Source organism: Melopsittacus undulatus, chromosome 3 (assembly GCF_012275295.1).
Source record: "Melopsittacus undulatus isolate bMelUnd1 chromosome 3, bMelUnd1.mat.Z, whole genome shotgun sequence".
Classification (NCBI taxonomy): domain Eukaryota; kingdom Metazoa; phylum Chordata; class Aves; order Psittaciformes; family Psittaculidae; genus Melopsittacus; species Melopsittacus undulatus.
The window spans coordinates 113,340,945-113,366,029 of record NC_047529.1 but is presented as its reverse complement, the minus strand read 5'-3'; the positions used below and the strand labels follow the sequence as shown (position 1 = coordinate 113,366,029).

Below are 25,085 nucleotides of genomic sequence, written 5' to 3'. Positions count from 1 at the left end.
TCCTCATAAGAGGGGGAAAAAAAGTAATGGCTTGCCTGTGTCAGAGCCAGAGTCTGTCAAGCCTTGTATCCTATTGTTCCTGTGGCAAAGCGCGTGTGGCTGAACAAATCACTACCTCTTGCTCAGCCTGCACTGGACTGCAGTCTCCAGTTGGCTGTATTCATCACAGAAGGGACTTATCTGTGCCCAGTGTGTAGGGAGCATGTACCCCCAGAAGTGAGATCCTGGGAATGGCTGGTAACTGCCCATTGACCTCAAGAAACATGCAGCCAGTCATTGGTAACGGTGAGGAGTTGGAGGAGCTGGCAAAGTTGCTTCTGCCATAGGTGCCTCATAGCTCTCAGCTATTTTTGGTTTTAGCCTTTTCTGAAGCTAGTTGTACCCAATGGATTTCCTATTCATGGAATAACCCAATCTTCTTTAGAGCCTTAATTAAGTCTTCCGTGCTCCTCCTCAGTTTGTTTTTACTCATTAAATCTAGCAACATTATTAAAGCTTCTGAAATTATCATTCTTCTCTAGCAAATATTTTGTCATCGTATTTCATTTTATTTTTCTGTCCTTCGATTCTTAAGCCACTTCTTTTAGTAAGTAACACTGAATAATGTTTTTGACTCTTCTCATCTTCCCTCTTTGACCTTTCTATACTTCTTTCCTTTGTGGAGCCTCCAGCTTTTGTTGCCATTGGCTTATGAAGGATATATTTATCACTGAATATGTAAAAAGTTGGGTTAGAAGAGTTAACCACACTTGGGAAATTTTGATTGAGAAAGGAATTATATTTTAGCAGACCATCATTTTATGACCAAATATGAAAATGGGGTCCTTTGAGGCTGACATACCCCTTTGCTTTTAGAGTGCCCATGATTTTCTTCCAAGTATTAACACTGGTTTCTTCTTTGTATTGGTATTGTTTCTTCAAATGTTATTTTAAAGGCTTCAAGTTGTAAATCAGGGGTTCGGAGATTGTAGGTACAGTAAGTTACGTAAAGTCAGATAAAGTTGCTTTTTCTCTCTCTGTAGGTTAATAATCCAGTGCTGCATTTGATTGTGGGGAAATGACTTAAATGCAATAAAATAGTCTGAAATTGTAAGGTGCATGAAACTGTCGGGAAGCTGCATCCATCGTTAGCGCTGGAAGCCTCTAGGCTAATAAATCTGCTTCATTAGACATGTATGAGATTTCTGTACATTGTTTTGTAAAGGTTTTCAATGAAAACTTGCTACTTAAGAACCCTGTAAGTTTTACAAAATGTGCCGTTACACTCGTGTACATTAAATTGTAATGCAGAATCACAGAGCAGTTAGGGTTGGAAAGGACCTTAAGATCATCTAGTTCCAACCCCCCTGCCGTGGGTAATATAGTTAAAGGACTGTTGGTAAATCTAGCTTGTTACATGTAATATTTAATGTATTTTTGTAGGTATGTAATAGCTTTAATATTTAAAGAAATAAGTATTTTTGGATTTATTTTTATTTACCTTTTACAAGAAGGGATTTTTCCTGTAAAACTTAAGAAATTGGAAATATGAGTGTTTTGAACACGTCTTCAAATGAACTTTTCATACCAAATATCTAACGCTTGCTTAAGCTGAGAAAGAAAACTCGCTGTAGTGATTTTTAAAGGCTCCTTACAGTGTTCAGTATACAGGAGCATGGTCTCTAGCATAAAGCTGAGGGTCCAGCAGGTGGTGCTAGTGGAATACAGTTAGTCTTGATTTAACGCTGCGTGAAGTGTCTTAAATGTGATTCAGACTGGTGCAGTATATGCAAAGTTACTTTCTGTGCAACAAGCCTGCTTGTGCAATGAAAAAGAGAACACTGCAATCTCGTGTAGTGTTTTTGTGGTTTGAGCATTTGAACTTTAAGTTTGATATAGATGCTGCGGAAATAAGAACCTACCTGTAGGATTGTGGATGTGGGAAATAGACTGTGTGGAGTCATAGTCCCAGGGTTTTTACCTGCTTTTCTTGTTAATTCAGAAAGCAGTTCATGAAACTTGTCCGTTCATGTGCTATAAGCCTATCATACCATAACCAGTTGCCTGTTTAAATAGCAAAATGGCTTTTTGATAATGTTTTAACTGTTGAGGTTTTGCTCAGTGCAAGAATCTTTCCTCTTAAGGAATGCATGAAATGAGGATCTCATTGTATGAGGGGGTGGGGAAGCGTAGTTTTCTGGTTTAATCCGTTTTGCAGCTTAAAAAGTCAAAGTAGAAACAAATTCTAGCTCTTAAAATATACAGATACAATTTTTACCAACTCTTATGTAGCCTTTTTTTTTGAGTCTCTTGAAAATTGTATCCATTAAAAAGGAACGGAAAGGTTATAGAACAGTGTGACTGCGGGAGTTTAGAGTAAATGTCTGTTGCTTGCTATATGAGCAGGTTTGGTTTTGTCTTAATGTACCCTGACATAAAATATGTCTATTCTTTGAAAGCATGATGTAGAGCATTTTACAGCGTCAAATGAGCTTAAATCGCCCTGTATAACATCCCCCTTTTAAAGAGAATTATTAGGATTTGGAAAACAAAGTGTCTGTGAATCCAAGTGACTTGTCTCCTGTCCAGTCCAAGAGCAAAATCCAGAGCAACTGCAAAGAAAAAATCCCAAACCTTATTTGCTTGCCATCTTAATGTTGTGAGCAAGCTAAATGTTTTAGCCTTGTATGTGCATGTGTCACATTAGCAACCACCTCACTGTAGCTGAAACCAAACTAAATAAAGCCACGACAGCCACTCAAGTTTGGCTGACTATGGTTGAACGAACCCCGGGATGGTTTCTTTGGAGTTCATGCCCCTACACATTTACTCTGGGTAACAAATTCATTTTAACATCTGGGTTTTACTCTCTTATGCACAGCACTATGGGGTTCTGTGTGAGGGGAACTTCTTCAGGTCTGCTACACCAAGTGCTTCATAGAATAACTGCACGCATACACAAAACCATCTCAGAGTGGATGACAAATGTCCAGTGTATGCTGCTTATGAAAGTGCTTTTTATATGCTGTCTTCCTCCTTGAGATAACTTTACTTGGCTTCACTCTCCTCTACTCCCCCCCCTCCGGGTGTATAAGTGCTCTTGCACTTGAGGAAAGGAAATGTGCTCTCTTCAAATGTTTCTTTCTCCTATCCTGAGTTTATTTTTATTTACTTGTTTTAATAAGGAGGTTTTGTATTGCCTGTCTTAAAATCTGGCATGATTCACTTCCTACTGTAGAAGGACAGTGTCGTTGCAACCCTCTGGCTTCTAAAAGCTATCCATGTAGCATTGATGAGAATCAATGAACTCTCAAGTGCGTTAACATTCCCATCCAGGACACTTTGTTTTTTCACAGCATAAAATACAGGGAGGGATCAAGCAAGAAGCTCTGTGCAGTAATATGTTTAATAGTACAGCATTGTAAAAATGTGTACAAAACACTGGTTTTCTTTTTTAAGTGTAATATCAATGTATTAGATTGAGAAATGGCACAAGAGGTAACTTTTTGGGTCTGTTTGAATACGAGATTGAAGAGCCATTAGTGAAAAGCTATTAGAAGTATGTGTTAATGTGTGTGTTTTCTTGGAAGCAATAACCTGAAAAGGGAGCCCTTGCCAAATATTGCCTTTATAAGGTGTGAACAGGTTAAGAAATGCTTTCTGCTGCATTGTTCTTTAAACTACCTATTAATCGGAAAAATCAGTTTGAGGTTTCTGTCAGCATCTTCCTTTTCAGGCAGTTAGGTTTTTGAGATGTGACCATGTTTCTGACCTCTGTAAGGGGACTGTTTCTTTATGTCAGTTATAGGAAAGGAATGCCCGTAATACTGAATCTTTTTAAGAGCCCATGTAGTTTCATTTTCACTTGCCCTGTTCAGGTGGTCTGAGCAATTTTTTGTGCTGTTAAAGCAGTTGTTTGAATGGGTCTGGAGTTACACTAATGCGAAAGAGAACAGGATTTTATTCTCTCCGTATTTATGGAAAGATACAGTCTGTCTGTAATATTGAAATGTTCTTTTGAATGTTAAGTAACTATAAAATCTGATGTGTGAACTCCAGTTGGGAGGAATCTGTAAAAACAAAAGAAATTCTTACCTTTTATATTTGTATTTCACACTATTTACTGTTAACATGCTTGGAACATTGAATGGGAATGTGTTTTATCTGTGAGCTATTCTCCAGCTTTTCCAAAAGGGAGGGACTGTTAGGTATCAGTTTTTGCTTTAAATACTCAATCTAATAAATATTCTGAAAAGGTAAATTGATGGTCTAATTGTAAAACAATATAAAGCAGAGTTATAATTTCAATTGAAAGGTCTGGTTCTTAAGGAGGGAAACCACAACCCTTCTGGCAAAGATAAAGTTACTCTAAGAGTGGAATAGTAAAAGTTACAATAGTTCAGAAGCTGATAGCATCCCTCTTCGCTGCAGTAGCTGTACGATGCCTTAATTACGAACCTGAAATTCAAGTTCTCTTAAAGTTAGTTGAAGAAATGTACTGTTGATTCAGTGGTGTCAGAATTCTGCAGCTGAAAATAAACTTCTGCTGAGAACACTTGATTGCCATTTTCTCTTGAGTGGAACTAGAGCACTCAAGGGTCTTTTAATTGTGTTGTGATTTGAATTGGTGAGTTTATCATCATTACTAAATGAGCTTGAGGTGTGTGGTAGATACATGAACTGTAGCTTAAGTTACCGAAGGCAAGCAGTCTGTGTTTTTCTTTGGGGATGGTAGTGAGAGCAGGAAGGATACGATATTAAGTGCTGCTGAGAAGCATGCTGCAGCTCTGTGTGTCAGGTTGGAGTTTTGCTGGGTATCTCGGGCTGATAGCTTTAGATGGTGTGTGTGCACGCTCGTGTCTTGGATTCAGGTAATAGTTTAACTGATGTTAGACTTTAAAATGTAGGTATTTTTAATGAAATTGTCAGGTGGGATTTTGTTTTGTTTATGGAAGCTGGTTTGCCTGTTTACTTCTGCAAACACTTGTCTCTTGTGTTCATTTTCTGCATTGTAAGATTACTACAGGGCCTGATATCACTCACAGTGTGTATTTATAATAGGGCCAGAATTGCGAAGGCAAGGATCTCGCAGGTCAGGGAAGTATGTTTTAGTTTCAGTGGATATATTTTTCTTTGTACTGTCTTCCTTTTGCAAGTATTAAGTTGATTGAAAGCATTTTTAAAACATGAGGCTTAGAAAAACCCTTCTAAATATCCAGTTAAGTCACTTGCTAAGTCTTTCAGTCATGTTTTTCAGTTGTGTAGTATTTTAATCATTTACTGTTTCATTTTCAGCATTGTTAATGAAGCAGGAGCATCCATCTACAGTGTCAGTCCAGAAGCGTGCAAGGAAATGCCAGACCTGGACCCTAACGTGCGAAGTGCAGGTATGACATGTATTTAATTTTTATCATTATTTCAACATGGAGCTCAAGCCTCATTTTCAGACAATATTGTTTAGAATATTAAATATAATAACAGTCTAAACTATAAAAAGGGGAAGGTTTGGATGTTTTGATTCTAAACCAATTCTGCTATCACTTCATATTTGAAGTCTTAGGTATGCAAATCCATGACATCTTCTGCTAAGGCCTGTGATGTAAAAGTCCTTATGGGTGTATTCCTTAGCAGGCTGGAACAGGAGAACTTATGTGGATTAATATTAATGATGAATTGTATAAACTTTTATAGTTGGACAGGTCCGTGCCCACAAGAGCTGGACCTTCCCTCTCTTCTCTTGTCCTTTTTATGTACACAAACATCTCTAACAATAATTAAACACTTCAAGGGTTGGGAAAAAAAGGTAAGAATAGAACACATAAAGGTGTGCATTCATTGTGATCGCTGTAACTCTTTAATGTAGCTCAATATAGTCCTCAAGAAATACTATTGAGGTTTCTTTAATTACCTACTTCAGCATAAATGTCACTGAGGTATAATACAGCCCAAGTTCTTAGAAATGTACAAGTGTCACTGTTACACTTTTCAGTGTTTGGTTAAAGAATAGTCTTTAAAGATCAAATTCCTAGCAGTTTCATTGGCATCTGGATTCTGCTCATGAGTTTGGTTTATTGGGAAACAGCTGCAAAGTAAGGTCTGAGGCTATTTTTTGATTAATTTGTGTGTCTTTTTGTATTTCTTTATCTACCTCAGGGTTTTATTTATTTTCTTCATTTTCCTGTGCTTTGCTGTCATACACAATCAAATACAGCATATTTGTAAATACAGTCACACTCGTGTAAATCTTTTCCAGTCAGAATTGTACTCTTCTTGATTTGATTTTTACTCTAGCAAGCTACCAGTCTGGAAATCCTTAGGAAGGTGTAGATCAGCAGAAAGCAAATTTGGAGTTTGGTAGCAGTTGTGGGTGAAACTTTCTGGAATTCCCCATGTTCCCCTTTCTTCTTATTTCCAAGAAGGGGGAAAAGGGATTTGTGTTACTCAGTGTTTCAAGTGAATGCTTTTAGAGGACTATTCTTTAAATGTCTCTATCAGCCCTTCCCTTTGCAGGACAGGCCTCTAGCTTCTTCTTGCTTGACTCTATTCCCCCTGCCTGTGAACATGCTCCCTTGTGATTACTTCTTACCTGGGCCACAGAGGTTTTGAACATGCCATGGTATGGCCAGAGCAAATAACTAGGAATGTGATATTTCCATATATGTGACACATGCCATTAACTTTCCCTTGGGCCAGAGTTTTTATGTTGCTGATACATTAACTGTGGGTTTAGAGTTGATGTAAATGAACAGAAAAACACTGAAAAGGAGGAAATCTAATTATTAACAATATACTTTTCCAGATGTACAGGATTTTCCTTTTTTCCTGAAGTTAATTTTTGAACATTTCAGTCACTTTTACTTAGTGTTGTACATCAAATAGAGTAAATGAAAATCAAATTTGTAATACATGACCAATTTCAGTATTAATTATACTATATAATAGAGTTCATAATTTCTCCATTATTGCTAGGAATTGCTTCAGGCATAACTTAAGTGCTGTTGCATCTGGTTGGAAAAGCATCAGCAATTTTAACGTGCCGTAGCTGTACTACAGCGTGGATAGAAATTGAAAGGGGTAGGATAGAAAGTGGAATATAATAGGTTAGTTCCATGGATGTTGGCTGTTGTGGAACTGACAGCTAGAAGTATATTTATTACAGTGGAGGCTTTAGACTTCTTGAGGTCTGTTAGTGTCAATTTGTAATTAGATGCTCTAAACCTGTGGACATTTCTTTTTAAATCTGAATATGAAAATGGGACATAACATTAGAGGGAAACATTAACTTCTGTTTGAAGGGGTTTGCAGACTTTTCTTGACTGGCTTTTACTTCTGTACCTTTGATTTTCCTTTGGTTTGCAGCAACCAGAGAAGAGACATGGTGCAAAGCTGACTTGCTTTTTGTTTTAATTGTTGTGTTACACCATGTCAGCTTCTGCGCTTACACAATAGCGTTCAGTACATTAAAGGAAGATGACAGCTGCATGATGAAGTGTGACATTTATAGTTAAAATAAAAGGTACAACTGACGTGAGATATCTGTGATCCTAACGCAGTTTGCCACTTTAACATTTTTCTCAACACAGGCTTTGCAGACGGGTTTGGGGTTGAATTGCACAGGTAGGCCTGCGTTTGTCCATCAGGTACATAAATGTTAACTGTTCAATAATGAATATTGTACGAGAACTTAATTTCACATCTTGTGACATGATCTCTGTCACATTTGCAGTGCTGTTTAGCAGCTGTTTGTGGGAGGCTTTCACTGCATACAAAGAAATAGAAGTCAGCCATCCCGGTATTAATTTCTCCTTGGTTAAGTGTAGTGTACAGGGAGAAAATCAGCAACCTTTAGCATTTCTTGGGGGATGCTAATCAAAGTTATTAATTAAGGCAAGAACTCAACTGGTTAATATTTTGTTCCTTTAAGCTGTCTTTTGAAGGCTGTAGATGACATGGGCTTGTAATAAATAAACTACTTAACTAATAAATAATAATAATAATTATAATAATAAACTAATTATGTATGTATAAACTCTAGTGGGAAGTATAGTCATCCATGCATCACTTTTAGCCAAAATTGCACATGGGAGGCTAGGGAGAGAGGAGCTCATTTGCAATTCTTGTTCTGTAGATAGCAGTGAATTACAACTTCATAAATGTCCTCCAGAGATGGCTACCTTCTTTCTGGCACTGGGCAATATCAGCTCCTCATACCAATTCTTTATAGTGAAATAGGTTCTTTAGAATTTTTCTAGCAGCAAATCTCAGTATTTCATACAAGTGCAGAAGCTTCTGTAGTGCCACTCCAATTCCTATATAGTCTTGTGGACTCAACTAAGTAGACAGTAAAGAATGTGATGAAACCTGGTTACTTGTGTTTGAGTAGAGTGAGAAGGTATACATTCCCTTCTGACAGTCATTGTAGGATTAATGAGCAGAACAGCTATTTCTCAGCCTCACAGAATTAGGAGATAAGAGGCTTATAGGCCAGAGCAGTAAAAGGATTTCCCACTTGATCGGCTGAGGAAGTTCAGCTGCAACAGATTAGGAGAGTTCTGCCTAGAGAACAGGCCATTGGAGTTTAGTAACAGGGGTTTTGGGATGAACTTGTGATAGGGTTACAGCCTGAGAAGGGAATGCAAATGCGCCTTGAGTTCTCCTTCGCAAGAGCTGTGTTGAAGGACAAGCTGAGAATACAGGGTGGGAAGTTATGTATGGATGGACTCCATGAAAAGAGTCCTTAGCAAGCTGGAAAAATTGATCACCTTTGAAGCTTACAGAGATGTGTCCACTCAAGGCTTTGTGAATGCCTGCACTAGGGTTAGTGGAAGGGTAATGAGGGAGCTGTGAGGCTGGGTGCGTGACTGCAGTTTTGTTTCTACCCTGGTATGTGTCGTCTGGCCACCCTCTTAGAGCAGAAGTCAAATGTTTCATTTGGTGGAGTTTTCCTAAAGCTATCAAATTCATATTTACTTAGCTGGCCAGTTTTGTTGTGGTGATTTGTTTTGTTTGGGGTTTTTGTTTGTTTGGGGGGGTTATTTTATTTCATTTCATTTTATTTAATGTATTTCTTTTTATTTCCTGAGCTGCCATCAGTGTAACACTTTATATTTAACCTCTGATTAGGTTTTATTCATGGCAACTTTAAGTAGGAGTTTTTCCTGGTAACTTGTCCATAAGATCTTCTGGATTACTTTGTGGTCTCTGTGGTTGAGACTTGCTTCTGCCTCTTTTTTAATGGAAGGCCTGGATGCAAGTTCCCTTTGAAGCAGTTGTAAGTAACAGTTCACTGAGCACAATACTTGGCCTTGCAAGTTTGCCAGTGATTCTCCTTGTCATTAGTTGTCTTTCACTATCAGAGGGGTTGAGAAGACTGTATTGATGTAATATTCATTGCATGGGTAAAAGAAAAGCTAAACTCAGTGGTGACACGCATTCCTCCTTTAAATGGATGAACTCTGTGATGATCAGTGTTGATTTGGTTTTGGTTGCTGTCACTGGGCCTGTGAGCTCTGGAATTAAATGGTTTCCCAAAGGCTGATACCTTATTTGTTGTACCTCCACCCTGTCCTATATAGTTCTGCCTGAGGGCTTATTTTGTTGTGTAGAAATTGTATTCCTGATGAAGATTAGGCCTCTAAGGTGAGAAATAAAATGAGTCTGTGCAGGTGTCGGTGCATAGACACAGCAGCACTTTGTTTTTTCTTTCATGATAATGCTTCTACACTTCTGCAGTTCTTTGGTGTTGCAAATGCTTGCTGGCTTGAGCAAGGTTAGCTAGCCTAAATGGGAAGACTGTGGAGGGATAGGTGAAGTATATAGAAAGTGTAAGCACATGTGACTCATGCTGAAGGACTGACACACAAATACGGGGTTTATGTACTTCCTGGATGCCTGGAAACTTTCTAAGGGATGGTCAGCTGGTGGTGGTTTAGTTGTCCTCAATACAAGCAGAATAAAGGATGCACTGATTGTTTGGCGTTTGCTTACATCCCATTGTTTTGGTTGTGCTGCTTCTGCACTTCTGGCAGTGGATACCATGATGAAGTGAATGTCACTTAATAACTCCAAGAACCAGAGGAAACTGCTGAATTCTGGTGAAACAGTGGCCTGATGGTGGAGAACTGCTATGAGGCAGCAGTCATGCTGGGATTTTACCCTGGTTTCAATATACACTCGGTTATATTAAATGAGAAATGCCTTCATTTCATTAAATTGATGAATTACCTTTCATTTTGAGATGACTGCTCTAACAAATAAGCAATCTCTTTCACTATATAAAAAGAAAAATAATGTGCTTCAGTGAACTGATTTATAAAAATGCAGACAAACCTGAATATGCAGAATTCTTTGAAGGCAGAATAAGGTGGGAAAGGGGTTCATGTCTTTTCAGACATCACACTTGTGTAATTACTCGTTCAAGGAGGTCTCTTGCTATGCCTCTCCAATTTATTTCCACACCTTAATGCAATCATAAGCATCTGGTTTTTAATCTGCAGTTCTGTGTTCAGCTGCTGAAACACGAGCAGCATACTTGGCCTTGTCTAATGCAGCACCTCCAAGAAATGCCCATTTTCCTTTCAGACATAAAAGGCCTGGGGTTCTCTGGCAAGACCTCATAGTTGCGTTGCCCAGTTAAGGAAGCAACAAATACAGATAAAATATTCCCTAAAGTTACCTTTTTGCAAAGATTTGGAATACTAAATGGGCAAGCATGTGTGCGGTGCTGCATGTACAGGTATGATTCAGTACAGAAACTGTGTTGCTTCTAAAGGGTGATTCCTGAGGATAAAGAAGGATCTGAGAGAGCAAAAGGTCACACAGCACAGCTTGCCTTAGCATTGTCAAATCCCATCTGCTTGTCTCCTCTCCACAGGGCAGAATGCATTGCATTATTGAACACTCAAAGTTCAGCACACCACTTGCACTTTTCCTGGCAAAAGAAAGCCTTATAGGCTTTGGGGGCTTGGTAGGACGTTGAGACTGTTGTGCTACAGGGTTCTGTTCCTGAGGGTGCTGTTAGAGATGTACAGTTCAGAGCTGTCATTCTGGCCAGCACGTAGAAGGTAGAGACAAGAGAAAATGTAATTTCTTTTGACTCTATCTTAAGGAAAGTAAACCAATTTGATGATTAGATGTGTGGGACATAGTGCCTTGATGTCTACTTGAGCTAATTTCTTGATCTTCTTAAAAGAGCACTATTCCCCCTTGGCTACTGAGAAGAGAAGGTCATTTTTCAGAAACTTTATTGGACAGAAGTCCTATGGTTAAACCATTCACGCTGCTTTCTAAGTAGAAGCTTTCTTCTACAGCTAATCCTAGGGATTGGTGCAAGTTCCACCACAAGTTTCCAGGAAGAGTTAGAAGTAAGGAAAACAAGTGATGAATTCATATGCATTAAAACACTTTGCCAGCCCATTTAGTCAGGTTATGTGCAATTACAATATGACAAAATGAACTTCTATTCCATCTTTCATCAGCTGCATTCTAGCATTTGAGAATAAGTTGGAAGGGAAGAGATGCAACGGTTAGAAAAAGAATGGATGAACAGCAGTAATAGGTAAAGAGAGGCTTGTTCCTTGTCTCCCTATAAGACCCAGTTCCTACTAATGAGCAGAAGCTAATTTCAAGGTGTAAGGTAGGCTCTACAGTTTAAACAGAATTTATAAGGTATCTATGGATAACTAAAACCCCTGGTCTTTAAGTACAGATAACCTGAAAATGCTATCCCACAGCTGTGCATGGACATGTGTGCCTGCATCAGGATTTTGAGAGGGGAAAAAAAATAGGCTTGAATTTCCCAAAACCAGTGACACAGTGCTGAATGGGTTGTTAAACAGGTGATGGAGATGTTTGTCATCTTCACTTTCTTACTGTTCTGGACAAGAATCTAACATTTTCTGATCTTTACAAACTTTATGGCCATATGTGAGAAGTGATGTATAATTAGTAACATCCTGCTCATCAGCACTGTATTTCCTCTGATGCTGTGGAGTGTAGTAGTAGGCTGGAGTAGAGGAGTTTGATCATTGTGATCTGCAAGATCAAGACCCATTTAGATTCTCTTAGTCTTCTGCCTTGTTACAGAATTAAACCAGAATGTTATGTTCAGACAGGTGAAAACTCTTTTGTCTGCCTGTTTTGAATGCTATTACTATGCTAAAGGAGCAGTGTGGGTCTGAATTGAGCATCATCCTCTGCATACCTGTGTGTGATTACACTTCTTTGCATGCTTTGTGAACAGATGTGACATTCACTTTGCTTTCCTTTTACATACCCATTTCTTATATCCCAGATATATCTGAGTTCAGCAGCTGGATTTGCCTTTTATTCACAGAGCATCATTTTCTACACTTCAGAACAAACTGAAAATACCCTGCCTGTTCTGTCTCAAACCACTCTCCAGAAGCATAGCAATAGTCCCTACTCTGATAAAACCAGTTTCCCTTAGCATTAAAGAATTATGAGAATGATTTTCTTCCCTCCCTCTGGATGTAACTCTGTGCTATTGTGTGTTTGTGTATTTTCCTTAGAAGGTTTTTTTCCTTCTTTGAAGCATGGAGTCAGAAGAAACAAGAATACAAGGATGCTCTTCAACTCAAGGGGTTTTAGTTTGCTTTTAATACAACAATATCAGTTACTCACCAAAGCTGCTTCTCCTACTATAGCTTAAGAAAGGACATTCTGGTCATTTGTAAGAGCTTAATTTCTGTTGTTGATATAAATGAATAACCCTTGTAAATACAGAACTTCAAGTAATTTTCTTACATTTAGTAGCATCAGTAATCAGTTAAAATCAGTACCAGTGGTCTGAATGTGAAAACCGTACTGATGATGTGTACTTTTTATTAGGCTGAACAGATGGGGGGAAAGATCTTACTTATTTAGTTAGTTATTTTCTGAATTTATACCAGCTTCTAACTCATTTTTGTGACAGAAAAATCACATCAGGCTTCAATTAAACTATTATATGTCTCCTATCTCACCTGAGATAAAAAACCCTGCTACTGCCCTGTGATATAGAAATTATTAATACTTATAAAAATGGTTTTGAGAGTGTTTCTAGAAAAAAAAAGCGGCTTGAAAAAGCTGCATTGTGATGCTCACTTGTCAGCTTTCTCCTTAAATGTATTTCTGAGTTCCTTTTTGTGTTCCAGCCATCTCTTTTAAAGATTTTGTAGTAAATAAATAGAGCATTGTCATTCATTATTTCATTAATCTTAGGCAAATAACAGATTATCAGTTTTATGGAGTTAAAAGTAAACTCAAACGTAACCTTTTTAAAACAAAAACCTGCTCACTTGCCACAGAAGAATTTTGGATGAAATGCAGCTGTTGAGCAGTTGCTTAAAATAAATTGCACACTTTAAGCCCACCAAGAAGATATATGAGGATTCAAAACTCTGTCACAAATCCTGACCTACTGAGAAAGAATGCTTAATGAAAAGACTACTGTACGTTTCACTGTATCCTTTGCAAGGAGGGTGAAATTCAGGTCAACAGGATAGAAAGCTTCCAGAACTCAGGAAACCTGAACAATCGATCACTGAGTAAACATTATTGCAGATACTTGTGGAGGGTAATTGATCTTGAGCACAATAATAGGCTTTATAAAAGGATTTAAATAGGTTGTAATGTTTCCATATCTAGCCTGGTATGATATATTGATAGTAATTACATATGAATTTGTGAGTCTCTGATTACCTTAATATGTTACTCCTTTATTTCATTGACATGGAAGTTTCAACCCAAGCTTTTAAGTTGCAAAGGTTCATTTAAAATAGTAGGGGGATGAGTTACTTGGATGCTATAGCAGCGTGTCTCAGCAAGAAGGAGATACTTAGGGTTTATAATAAAAATACAGAATGTTCTCATTTCTGACAAAATAGAGGTTGAACTAATCATAGCCTAATAGTTTGTGGTTACCATATAGTTATTTGTAGAGCTATCCACTGCCTTCAGATCTGGAAGCTTCACATTGTTTCAAAACACAAACAAATGCTCCCACTCAATATGAAGTGGCTAAGCTGTCAGTTATTGACTGTCACATGTTTTTATCCTTATATAAAGAGCGGAGTGTTTAAAGGAAGGAATGCCATTGTCTAGGACTCCTGGCCAAAAACATTTTTCTGCTTGCAGTGGGAAGCAGCATTTGAATGCTACTGTAACTGAGGGAAATTGAGATTTTTTTTCCTTTTTCCACCCATAATCATTCCTGGTAGTCTCTCGTGCTGTGTTTGGCAGAGCTCTGTATGTTCATTTTCACTCTTTCCCTATCTACAGCCATTAAGCTTTTGCTTTATGGTGTGGCTCTTACACAGAGGAATGCAAAAGGGGAACCATTTAATATGTGATTGTCTGAACGCAGAGGTTGGCAGGCTGCCCCTGAGGCAGGCACAATACTTGAATCTCTTTATAAAAAACATTAGTTATGTGGTTGACAAGATTTCTAACTGCCCTTGCACCCTAAAGAGTGTGTGTGTCTGATTTGGGCCATGATGATGCTTCAGTCATTGCCCTTCATTGCCGACAGGCAAACATACTTACTTATCTGGTGGGTTTGTCCTGTCAAATAACTAAAGTATGGAGTGAATTAAGACCACCAAACAGTAAAATCTCCTCAAAATAGCAGAAACTGTCCTAATGACAAGACAGGATTTCAGGAAATACGCTTTCTGTAACCTTCATTCCTCATTGCATTTGCAAGAGAAGTTTGCCTACATTCAAGTCAGAGGACCACCTAGGCCATCCTGTCCCCCCAAGCTTTGAAATTTTCCATGGATTTAGTGCATGGCAGCACAATATGTTACTGTCATTCCAAATATTACAATAATGTTTTCTTCTTAATTGACAACTTGAAGCTTTGCATCTATCCAGTGTGGAATTCTTGTGATACTCTAAGAGGGTCGTGTCATCCTGGTCGTAATACCCTGTTTAGTATTGAATGTGATTCTGTGAAGTGCAAATGTGTTACCGGTTTCATTGTCAGTCTTCTAAAAACGCATGGTTTCTAGCCATTCCTGAAATGTACTTTAAGCATATAAACAGTTTTAGGCGATCCCTGTATCAGTATAAAATAGTTTTGTATAAGAAAAAACTTCTGAAATGTGTTGATTTGATTTTTGAGGAGAAAATGTAAGACCATCAGGTTTTACTGTCTCTGGTCTATGGCAGCATACCTTGCACTTCTACAGAGCCCTCTTGGTACGAGCAGAGCAATATTCTCCTTGTATTGTGGAAGTCCAGCCTCATGGACCAAATCACCAGAGCAAAACCTCATTGCCCTCTAGAAAAGATCTTTCTATTGCAGTGTGCTAGTACTGTAACAAATTAAAACTGGTTTTGCCTGGACAAGAGGCAGAAATGTTGATCTTGGCTGAATTTGTGCCTAGACAGAATGTGGACAACTTTTGCCTTTTCCCTATTGTTCTCTCTTATTTTGAACATTAAAAGTTCTGGCGTAAAATTGCAGCTTTATTCTGCACATCAGCTGTCCTGCTGGTATTCGCTGTAGGAGCCATATCCCTTAAACTGTATAACGGCCTGTTAGTTGATCTTTGCGCTTTGATAGTGTAACTATAAGGCATGATCCAGGAAAGCACTTAAATGTCAATATAATGTTATGTATGTGAATAGTTCTGCTGGTTCTGGTGGGAAAACCAACATGCATCTGTGCTGAAGTGCTTTGCTGGATGAGGTCCTACGCCTCCGCTGGAAGCCTCCTAGGGATATGACGGCATTGACAACCTAGCTATTATGACAAGAAGAGTCTAACTTTTACTCTTTAGTTGAAGGTTCCCAAGAGAAGGTTATGCTTGGAAAATTCCTGTATGAACCTATCTGTGTCGTTGCCTATTTTTAAAAGATGTAATAAAAGTTGTGGACAGTGAGAGATATTTGCTTTCAGCTTATCTAAAATACAACTTTTGAAATGTGTTTTGCCATTAAGTGGAGCTAAAAGAAACTGAGTTAAAGAAAGCTTGCTGAAAGACAAGTATAGAATCTATACATAGACATAAAAGCATTCAGTACATTGCTTTAAATGTCTTCTGGGTTGGATAAATACTTTCATGGGTGTTTTGTTCCACTTTTGTTTGGAAAGTGAGGGGTGATAGGTACCACTAGTATTTCAATGTAATTAATATGAATTACTGTTACAGGAAAGCATTTCTGCAGTAAGCTATACTCATGTAACTGATAACCAATGTACTTACACTGGTTAGCCTTTTGTGATCTTTTCTTTCTTGACAAGAAGGCATATGTGATTGCCTTTGAATTGAGAAGTTCTCTATCAGAGAAGCAGCCATATCAGATGTCACCAGCACAGGGCTTTCTGAGCCTAGCTAGCAAACTGCCATTGTCAGCATATGTTGAAATGGATAATAAAGGATATGAAAAGTCTTGCATGACCGAGCGGTGAACTTCATGTTAACTGTGCATGTAGCAGTGCAGATCTTTAGAAGTGAAATCTCTAATGCTGCATTTAATCGATGAACTGTGTAGTTGTGGTCTGGGGAGCCTGCATAGCTGATAAATCATAGAATCAACCAGGTTGGAAAAGATCTTTAAGATCATCAAGTATGATCCTTAGGGAACTGGAGCACCTTTGATACAAGAAGTCAGGAGAACTGTGAGTTCAGACGAGAGAAGAGGCTGCTCAGGGGGATCTAATGAATGTGTATAAATATGGGGTGGGAGGAATGAAGAAGAGAGAGCCTTAGTTGTCTCAGTAGTGCCCACTTCAGGACAAGAGGCAATCGGTGTAGTTTGGAACATAGGAAATTCCATCTAAACACAACAAAACACTCACTGTCAGGATGGTGGAACACTGGAATGGATTGCTTGGGCAGGTTGTAGAGTCTCCATCCATGGAGGTACTCAAAACCCAACTCTTTATCATCCTGGGCAACCTGCTCTAGCAGACCCTGTTTCAGCCAGTATGTTAGACAAGATGTCCTCAAATGGTCTGTCCAACCTAAGCAACACTGATTCTGTAAACATGCTTAGGTATTTATATAAGTATATATATTTAATTTATATTATATTTATATACATATAGGATAGTCACAATCATGCTCATGACTTTTATACATGTGAATGTATAAAATCAGCTATTGACTACTGGAGATACTTCCAATTTTCCTACTTGAACATTATGTACTGTTGACCAAACCACTGTGCAAATACATACCTATCTATAACCACTCCTGACTCCTGTCTGTTGTACCTCTAACCCTCTCTTGATCTGCTTAAAAAGGAATTTAAATGTAAAATAAATGTTAGGAAATATTTCTTGGAATGACTGATGCCAGCTGTGCGGCTGATGTTGGAGATAAATAGCTTATAAAGGATCACAGCTTTATTCTGTCCCACCACATTTCTCTTACTCTTGCACAAGTGCACATGGTGAGAAAAGCAGTCTTTGCAGCAAGGCCTGGCTTTGGTTTTTTGTTGGGTTTTTTTGTTGTTGTTTTGGGTTTCTTGAAATATTGTTTGTTGCTGGTTTTTTGTGGATTTTTGCTTTTGGGGTTTGGGCTTTGGTTTTGTGTGGAGTTTTGGGTGGGATTTTTGTTTGTTTGCTTGAAAGATGTTTGGTCCTTTTTGAGAAGTATCTCCAGGCACTCCTGTTCTCCATCAACATTTACCTCACTAGATGGAATGAGTGTTCTAAGAGCTGCTTAGCCAGCTAACCTGTTTTATCTTTAGTCAGGAGAAAAAAAGCTAATAAATGTAATACTGGTAGACTAGAACTCCTCTAGTTTAATACATATGGGAGGAAGCACAGTTGCAAATACTGAATGCAACCCCGTATCTGCACATTTAAACCAAGGCATTTGCAAGTAAGGTTGTTTTTTTTTCCTGAGATTTCAATAATTAAAGGATTTCTTAATAAGTATAAGCTTAAAAACTGAATTCATGAGTCAACATTTGGATTTGGAAGACCAACTGTTCTTACCATGTGCTTTTAAGGGCACCAGAAATGTTGGAAATGGCTTTTACCTTTTTTTTAACATGGTTATAACAATGATAGCAAATTGATGTGGTTTTGGTACAGTTTGGTAAACTCTGAGAACCATTTTCCAAGTGAACACTGAATTTTATGGTTGAATCAGATAAATCTATATAAGTATATAATACATACCTTGATGAAATACTATATCAGATAGGTAAGTCTGTGAACAGTTACTCCATTCTTTTTTAAAATGTTTATTTGTTCTTACAGATCTGTGATTTAAGGTTCAAGGATATTTGAGTTTAATTTTAAATGCTCCGTGTGCTTTTAGTAAGGATACAAGGGAAATATGTAGTGTATGCAGTCTATTTATTATCTCTGTGCCCTGAAAACACTTTTTTACACGTCAGAACTACAGTTTGAAATCTCTTTAGATCTTTGCTTGAATTTTTCAGTTAAAAGGCAAAATAAGACATGAAATATGTACAAGACTTTAAAAAAAGCTAAAGCAATTACATGATTCTGATTTTTCAGGTAAAACCCATTATTATTTTTAATTCTGTTTTTCAGTTTCCATAGCTAGACGTGTCCAAGACCCATTAGCTGAACTAGTGAAAATTGAGCCCAAACACATAGGAGTTGGAATGTATCAGGTAAGATAATACATATTATTTAATCTTAAGTAATCTGTCATGATACAGAGCAACACCAAGATACTGCTTTATAACTGTCAACTAGTTACGTGTCCTTTAAAAAGACATTTGTAGAGTTGATAGAATGGTAGTAAATACTAGAAGACATAAACTGCCTCTTTTTTCAATCTCTGCTTTTAACGATTGTGATTGAGACTGAAATAGCTGTAGCCAGACGTATAGTCTATTAAAAACATCAAATCAGACAGGTAACCTGATCTGTAAAGCTTTCTCTTTTTTGTATTGTTACAGCAATGGGGTTTTAGCTCTTTGTGTAAAATACAATGAGATATCGATCCTCCATTTAGAAGCCATTAATTTGTACTATTAGGTGCATTCCTTCTTAGAAGTATGTAATAAAAGCATCTGTTTTGAAGTTTTTCATTTACTGAAGCTGAATCGGAAAACGCTTGACCACTCATACATTTCTGTAGGTTATTTCTGAGAAGTAACTCCTACCTTCAAAGTGTCTTTACAGAGTGAATGGTATTGGGAAGTGGGACGTAAGTCATTTTACAGCATATTGGCATTGATTCAGGAAAACATTTATGCATGTGCTTAAGTCCCAGATAGAGAAGTTAAAAAATTCAGCATGGTGTTTTGCCTGTGTATTTGAATCTATAGAATGTAAGTAATTAAGTAAATTTGAAAGGCTGGAGCAGAATTCAGAATAGAAAGCATGCAACTCCCTGGATCTCTGCTTTTGGGATAGCGCATGAGAGTTAGAATTGGATAGAATGCAGTTGTTAGCCTAGAATCCTTTACTGCTACAGAAAGGTCCTAAGTGTATACTCTGTTTGATTTGAAAGAACTCATGTCTGCATTTTAGTTGGTTAAGGCAGTGCTCAGTCCTGCTTTTGCAAGACCTGCTTCTGTTGCCACAGACTATAAAATGTACTCATGTTGCTTGCTAACTGAAAAGTTTAGTGGTATAACTAACTTACATAATTAATCTTTCAGTATGAATGGTACCATAGCTTTTGAGGAAAATTAGATGGAAGGGCTCAAATACTGTGTGTTTAACATATTCGTCCAGATTTCATTCTTTAATGATGGCAGCTCTAAATCAGGGGGTGGTCATCAGGCAAAAAGAGGAGCTTCAATCTGAAGCATAGCTGGTTTCCTTACTTGTGGAGACCCACTGCTTTTATTCGTAACAACAGCAGCGATAAAAACAATGGAAAATGGTACAAATACTTGTTGGGCCCTTGCTTTAAGGAAAAAAGTGTTTAACACAAAAAAAAACCAATCTCAACACATTGAGAAGGTGGTTTTTTAAACAAAAATTTTTTAAACCAATTCCAATAGTAACTGATGTAATTCCTCAGGTAAGGAGAATATCAGGTACAGAATTTTATACTATCCAAGACAATTTGAAATGGTTTATTACATTCTAATTTATAATCTAAGTTGCTTGCTATAGCATTTTTAATTCAGTTCTGGGATAAAATATGTAACGTGTAGTCTAGATCAAAGATGTACCAGGCTTTTCACAAAGGTGGTTGCTTTCTTAGCCCACTGTAACTATAAACCTATTCCTTAAACACCCTGAAATCGATATTTAAGGATCTGACAAATCCAGGCTTTGCCCTTCTTGTCCTGAAGGACAGAGAGAGATTAGTCCTGCTCTCAGTGTCTGCCTCTTTAGGCAGAGGCAGGCTGGGGCTGTATGCTGCTGCCAGTGACCGTGGAAGCCATATAGCACAATAAGGACGGTGGTTTCTTGAGGAATGGTTGCATATTCACTGCATCTCAATCAAAGCATTAGCTCCCTGATGGGGTGGTCCTGCTTTTTTTGCTACTCCTGCCCAAGTGCCCCAATCCTATTCTGGTGCTGGTAATGGCTATGTGATGTCCTGGGTTGGCCTAAGGGAGGGGTGACAATTCATAGGCTGGGGAGGAGTGGAGCTGGGGCTACTGCTTTCACAGCAGCCTGAGTTTTGATGGACTTAGGATGTGGCCTTTCCATCATTTTAAGGTAGCCAGAGGACCCAATCTACTCTACTTGAAAAGCAATGGCAGAGACATTAATTTTTCTGTCTCTTCTGGGAGTCTTTTCTTCAGAGGTTAACTAAACTGGTGAAGCAGAACCTGCCTGTTTGAAGGCTGTAGCTTTTGTTATGGAACTGTGGCATGGGAACATTGTATGTTCAGCTGAGTGACCCCCTTGGCCAGGAGCTGCTACTGCTATCAGTAGTGCTAAAGGAAAGTCAAGTGGTTGTGTGTGTGTGTTAAATTTGCTGCTCGCAATGTGAGCTTTCTCAATGTCTGTGGAGTGTGTGTGGGCTTACCCAAGAATACTCTGTGAAGGGGCTGCATCTTCTATAGCCGCTGCTTCCATGGGATTTTGGATTCCTTCCATGTGGCCTCTTGGTACTTCACATGCGTATTTGTGAGAATATTGCTGCTTTGTAATCTTTCTAGTGCAAGTTCGTCTAGCAAATCTGATCCTTTGGATACTTCAGGTATGGAAATACGGGTTTCCAGGTAGCAGGACATCTCTGTAAATTGTGCCTCATCAGTTGGAATTTGTGTTTAGTCATTTTAGATGACCAAAAAAAAGCCCTGAAACTTGTATTTGACCACCTGCTTTTATTCTCATTTCAAGTTAGGACTGAGTTTGTGCCACACCAAGAAAATCAGGTTTATCAGACTAAAATAAACAGGCCCCGGATATCCTAACAGGTACTTCCTTAAACAAAGAGAAGCACAATCTGATTTATTAGGGCCTCTCTCAGACTAAATTCCAGTTGCCTGAAGGTCCTTGTCTTCCTTCATCTTTATCTCATTAGGAAAATTGTTCTTTCCTCCCAGACAGGAACCTAGCCAAAATTAATTTATCACCTTCAGGCCATATTACTATGATTTCTTCTGTAGTTGTACATGAAGATGATGCACAGGCTCTGTCTGATACAGAATATGTTTGCCTTGCCACCTCCCCATACCAGTTCAAAGCTAAATTCCTATCGGGGAAGAAGCAGTTAGTGGCCCAAGACTAGAAAACTGCAAACTGAACTTTGGCTGATGAATTACCACAACAGTTGTAATGATCTTGGAAGATGTAGATAAGAGCTGAGAACAAAGCTGCTTCACAAAGATTGTGGTTAGGGAATTGAATTCCAGAGCAAAGAAAATGAATAGAAAGTAAAAAAAGATGCCTAAAGAAGAAAAAAGAATTCCTTCCCCTCAAATAAAACCCCAGCTTTTCATAGGAGAGGAAAACAGCATTAGCATAAACACTGTCTGCTAGTCCCCATCAGATAAATAGCCTCAAGTGAAAGGAGAATTAAATTAACAAACTTTTTAATAGTCAAAACCTGAATCCATATTATAAGGCAGAGAAAAGAGAAATAATGCTAATGGACTATGTTGAGTTTGGTTGATTTTCTGCTGTTCATTTTATATGCAAAAGCCCTGGATGCTAAAAAACCAGTAACCTCTAGGGAAAGAGCTAGCTGGGGCTCAAACTCACTTGTAGCCTAAGAACAAAACGTGTAGTTTGTTTGGAAGGATCAGAATCTTTGATGAGTCATGAACAACATAAAACATTGGGCACCATATCTGATCTTGAGAAAGCATCTTCCACGTCATGGTCTTTATAAGTTTTGGAGCACAAAGACCTCCATGGTGTATTTTTGTACATGGTAACATCTTCACTGTTTAACACATTTGGGAAATTAACATCCTGAAAGGATACTTAGGTTTTAACCTCTGAAGTGAGAGGATACTTGATTCCAGATGTAGCCGGGGTATTCTCTGTCAAATAAATAGAATCTGTAAACAATACTCTTAAGTAGCAATTCCTTCAGGGAAAAAAAATGGCTAATTCCTGATTCCTTTTCTATACAATGCTTGGAAGGTCCCGATCAAAGGAGAGCTTCAATAAGGCCCAATCAGAATGCCTAGTAATAATGAAATTTGGAAATGCCTGTTCTGTCCCTCTTGTCCTTTTTCCTCCCTGTGTTCCTCTCACTAAAGTGTGTCAATTTTATCACCTTTAAGACATTGTTTCACTTCAACTATAATTTGATATGCCTTTTAGGCTTCAGTTTTTCCCCCCAAAGATGGGTATGCTTTATTAAATGTCAATGCAGCTTTAGGAACACTTTTTTAATCAGGTATGTTTCCTTCTGAATTGAACCAGTTCTGTCTTAATTATGGTATTGCAGATATAAACCAGTTTAAAATTTACAGCCAGCTGGTTAATAAATAGTGAGACAGCTCACTCAATTCTTACCTCAGTTCCTGTTGGAAAGGAAGGAGGCTTTTCCCTTGCTCAGGAAGGCCGTGTAAAATGCTTTCTGCCATCACAGGGCATCCCTGCTTGGATCCTTCCTTCCTTGCTTTGGTGCCAAATCATATTCATGATGATGAGGGGGAACTTGTTGGCAGTGGTGGAAGGATGTTACTTGCCTCTCCTGCACATGGCTAAAACTGCATGCAGCCCCTTTAGTTTGTTGCATTCTTTAATCATCATCTTCCTCCCTCAATATATGTGCATGGCATCACTACTTTCAAGCCTTTCTAAATCCCCAGTTGACTGTTCGTGTGACAGGATAGGTATTAGAAAGGTGTGTTGTTAACCTCCTTTTTGACAGTAGTATCACTTATAAATTTTATTATTATGAAAGCCTGCTATGCATATTATTTACTTGGGGCAAACTGTCCATATATTTAAGGTTGTATTATATATTATATAACTTAAGTTATATAATTTTATATACTTTTTAATAGAAGTTAATAACACATAACTATTATATAACTTAATAGTTTCCACGTCTGGAGATACTTGGAAGGTGAACTCTCACAACATTTTAGAAACACAGGGATCAAAGGCACCTCAAGGGTATCTCTAAGTACAAGAGTACAGTTGGGTGACCCTGATACAATTGTAGGTTGAACAAGTCTATGCATTGTTTCTATTTCTTGCCTTTCCTTCAAGAGCTGGTTTGTCCTTAGCACTGCAGCATGTTCTTGGGAAACTCAAGCAAAGGTAATTTGGGAGATTATTTAAGCTATTCCAAAGCTTAGCAAACTTTAGATATATTTCTTTACTATCTAAACCTGTATTTTGTATAAACTGTGTGTCATATTGTTTCTCTTCTAGTGGAAACTTTAAAATCGGTGTTTAAATATAAAGCTGCTAGCAAAATCTATGAGTTAGTGATTACGAACAAGAGATGTTATATTTAACATTGGCCATTGCAAAGAATCATTGTGTGCTTTAAGAAAATCTGTCTTCATTTCGCCATAAAATAAACGCACAGTTTTTCATGGTAAAATATAAAAGTCTTTGTATTCTTCTTGCTATCTGATTTTGGTTATATATCCTTCATGTGGAGTGCTTTTAATAACATTAATAAGTATTGGAGCTGGCTGATTTTTCAGTCAGAAATGTACATTTTTCACTGAGTGTTTAAGAACTTTATTTCACTTTTCTTGGGGAGTGGGGGTTAATTGACCCATAGGGTTTATGAGTAGTTAGGTGTGTTACTTGGATAGCGTAAGAGAATCAGTCATGCATGATGTGAGAATATGATGACATACGATGTGCAAGAGCGTCTCTTTTAAATCTCTGAGGTGCCATTGTCAAAACAGCCTCAAACTTGAGCTTGCTTTAAGTTTATTAAAACAAATTTGTGTGAGTTTGCAGCTTGTATTTTTCTGGTTAAGAAATGGGGATGTCTCGCTAGGTGAGCAGTGCATTATATTGCTTGGGTCGCGCAGCTCCTGCGGAAACTCGGTTCAGCAGGAATGTTGTTTGCTGGTCAGAACTGTAGGTTGCAGGTTTCAACACCCAGTTGACCAGCTTGTCTACAAAATGCTTTGGCATTCCTTCTTTATTCCTGCACTGAATTTATACATATAGTTAGACAGAGAACAGGGGTTTTTTGAGCTTGGTTTTCCATACTCTAATTAAACTGGTTTGCTTAACCTTTGCTTAAACACTAGTTATCTACAGATACCAGTGCTCAGTTCTATATATCTCACAGTAATCAAACCATTTATTAATGAATGTATATAACTTTTTTGGCAGTATATGGCAACTAGTTCATTATGGGTGTACCCATAACCTTACAATGGTAGGAAATACACTAGTGGACTGGAGTACTGAAACTATAGGGTATCATTAGAGAAACTGACTATTCTGATGTAAAAAAAAAATCCTAAACAATGTAGACTAAAGAATACATCACTATTATTGTAAATATAAGCATTTATAATAGTAACTGGCCAGATTCTGGGCTCTTTTGGTATTTCATCTTGTCTCTGAAGAAACTGACTGGGACTTGAAAGACAGGGACATGTGGGATAGTATTTCACAGTGCTCTTAATTCTGTTCCTCAATAAAGGAAACTTAAACCTCTCCTGTGAACCTGTAGTCCCTGCAAAGAGACTATTGTTACTGAGTGATTTTGCAGCATACTGCGAGGGGTTGCTTGCTTGGAAATCTGTGGAAAAGG

At 38.0% G+C, this 25,085-nt stretch overlaps 1 protein-coding gene across 1 annotated transcript in view; it reads left to right on the top strand.

The window, feature by feature from the left end:
• SRBD1 (S1 RNA binding domain 1) overlaps window positions 1–25,085 on the top strand; it is a 122,516-nt gene that overhangs the window by 52,403 nt on the left and 45,028 nt on the right. The window contains exons 17-18 of the mRNA XM_034061225.1: window positions 5,275–5,366; window positions 18,500–18,582. Coding sequence (XP_033917116.1) covers window positions 5,275–5,366; window positions 18,500–18,582 — 175 coding nt within the window. The remainder of the gene's footprint in view (window positions 1–5,274; window positions 5,367–18,499; window positions 18,583–25,085) is intronic.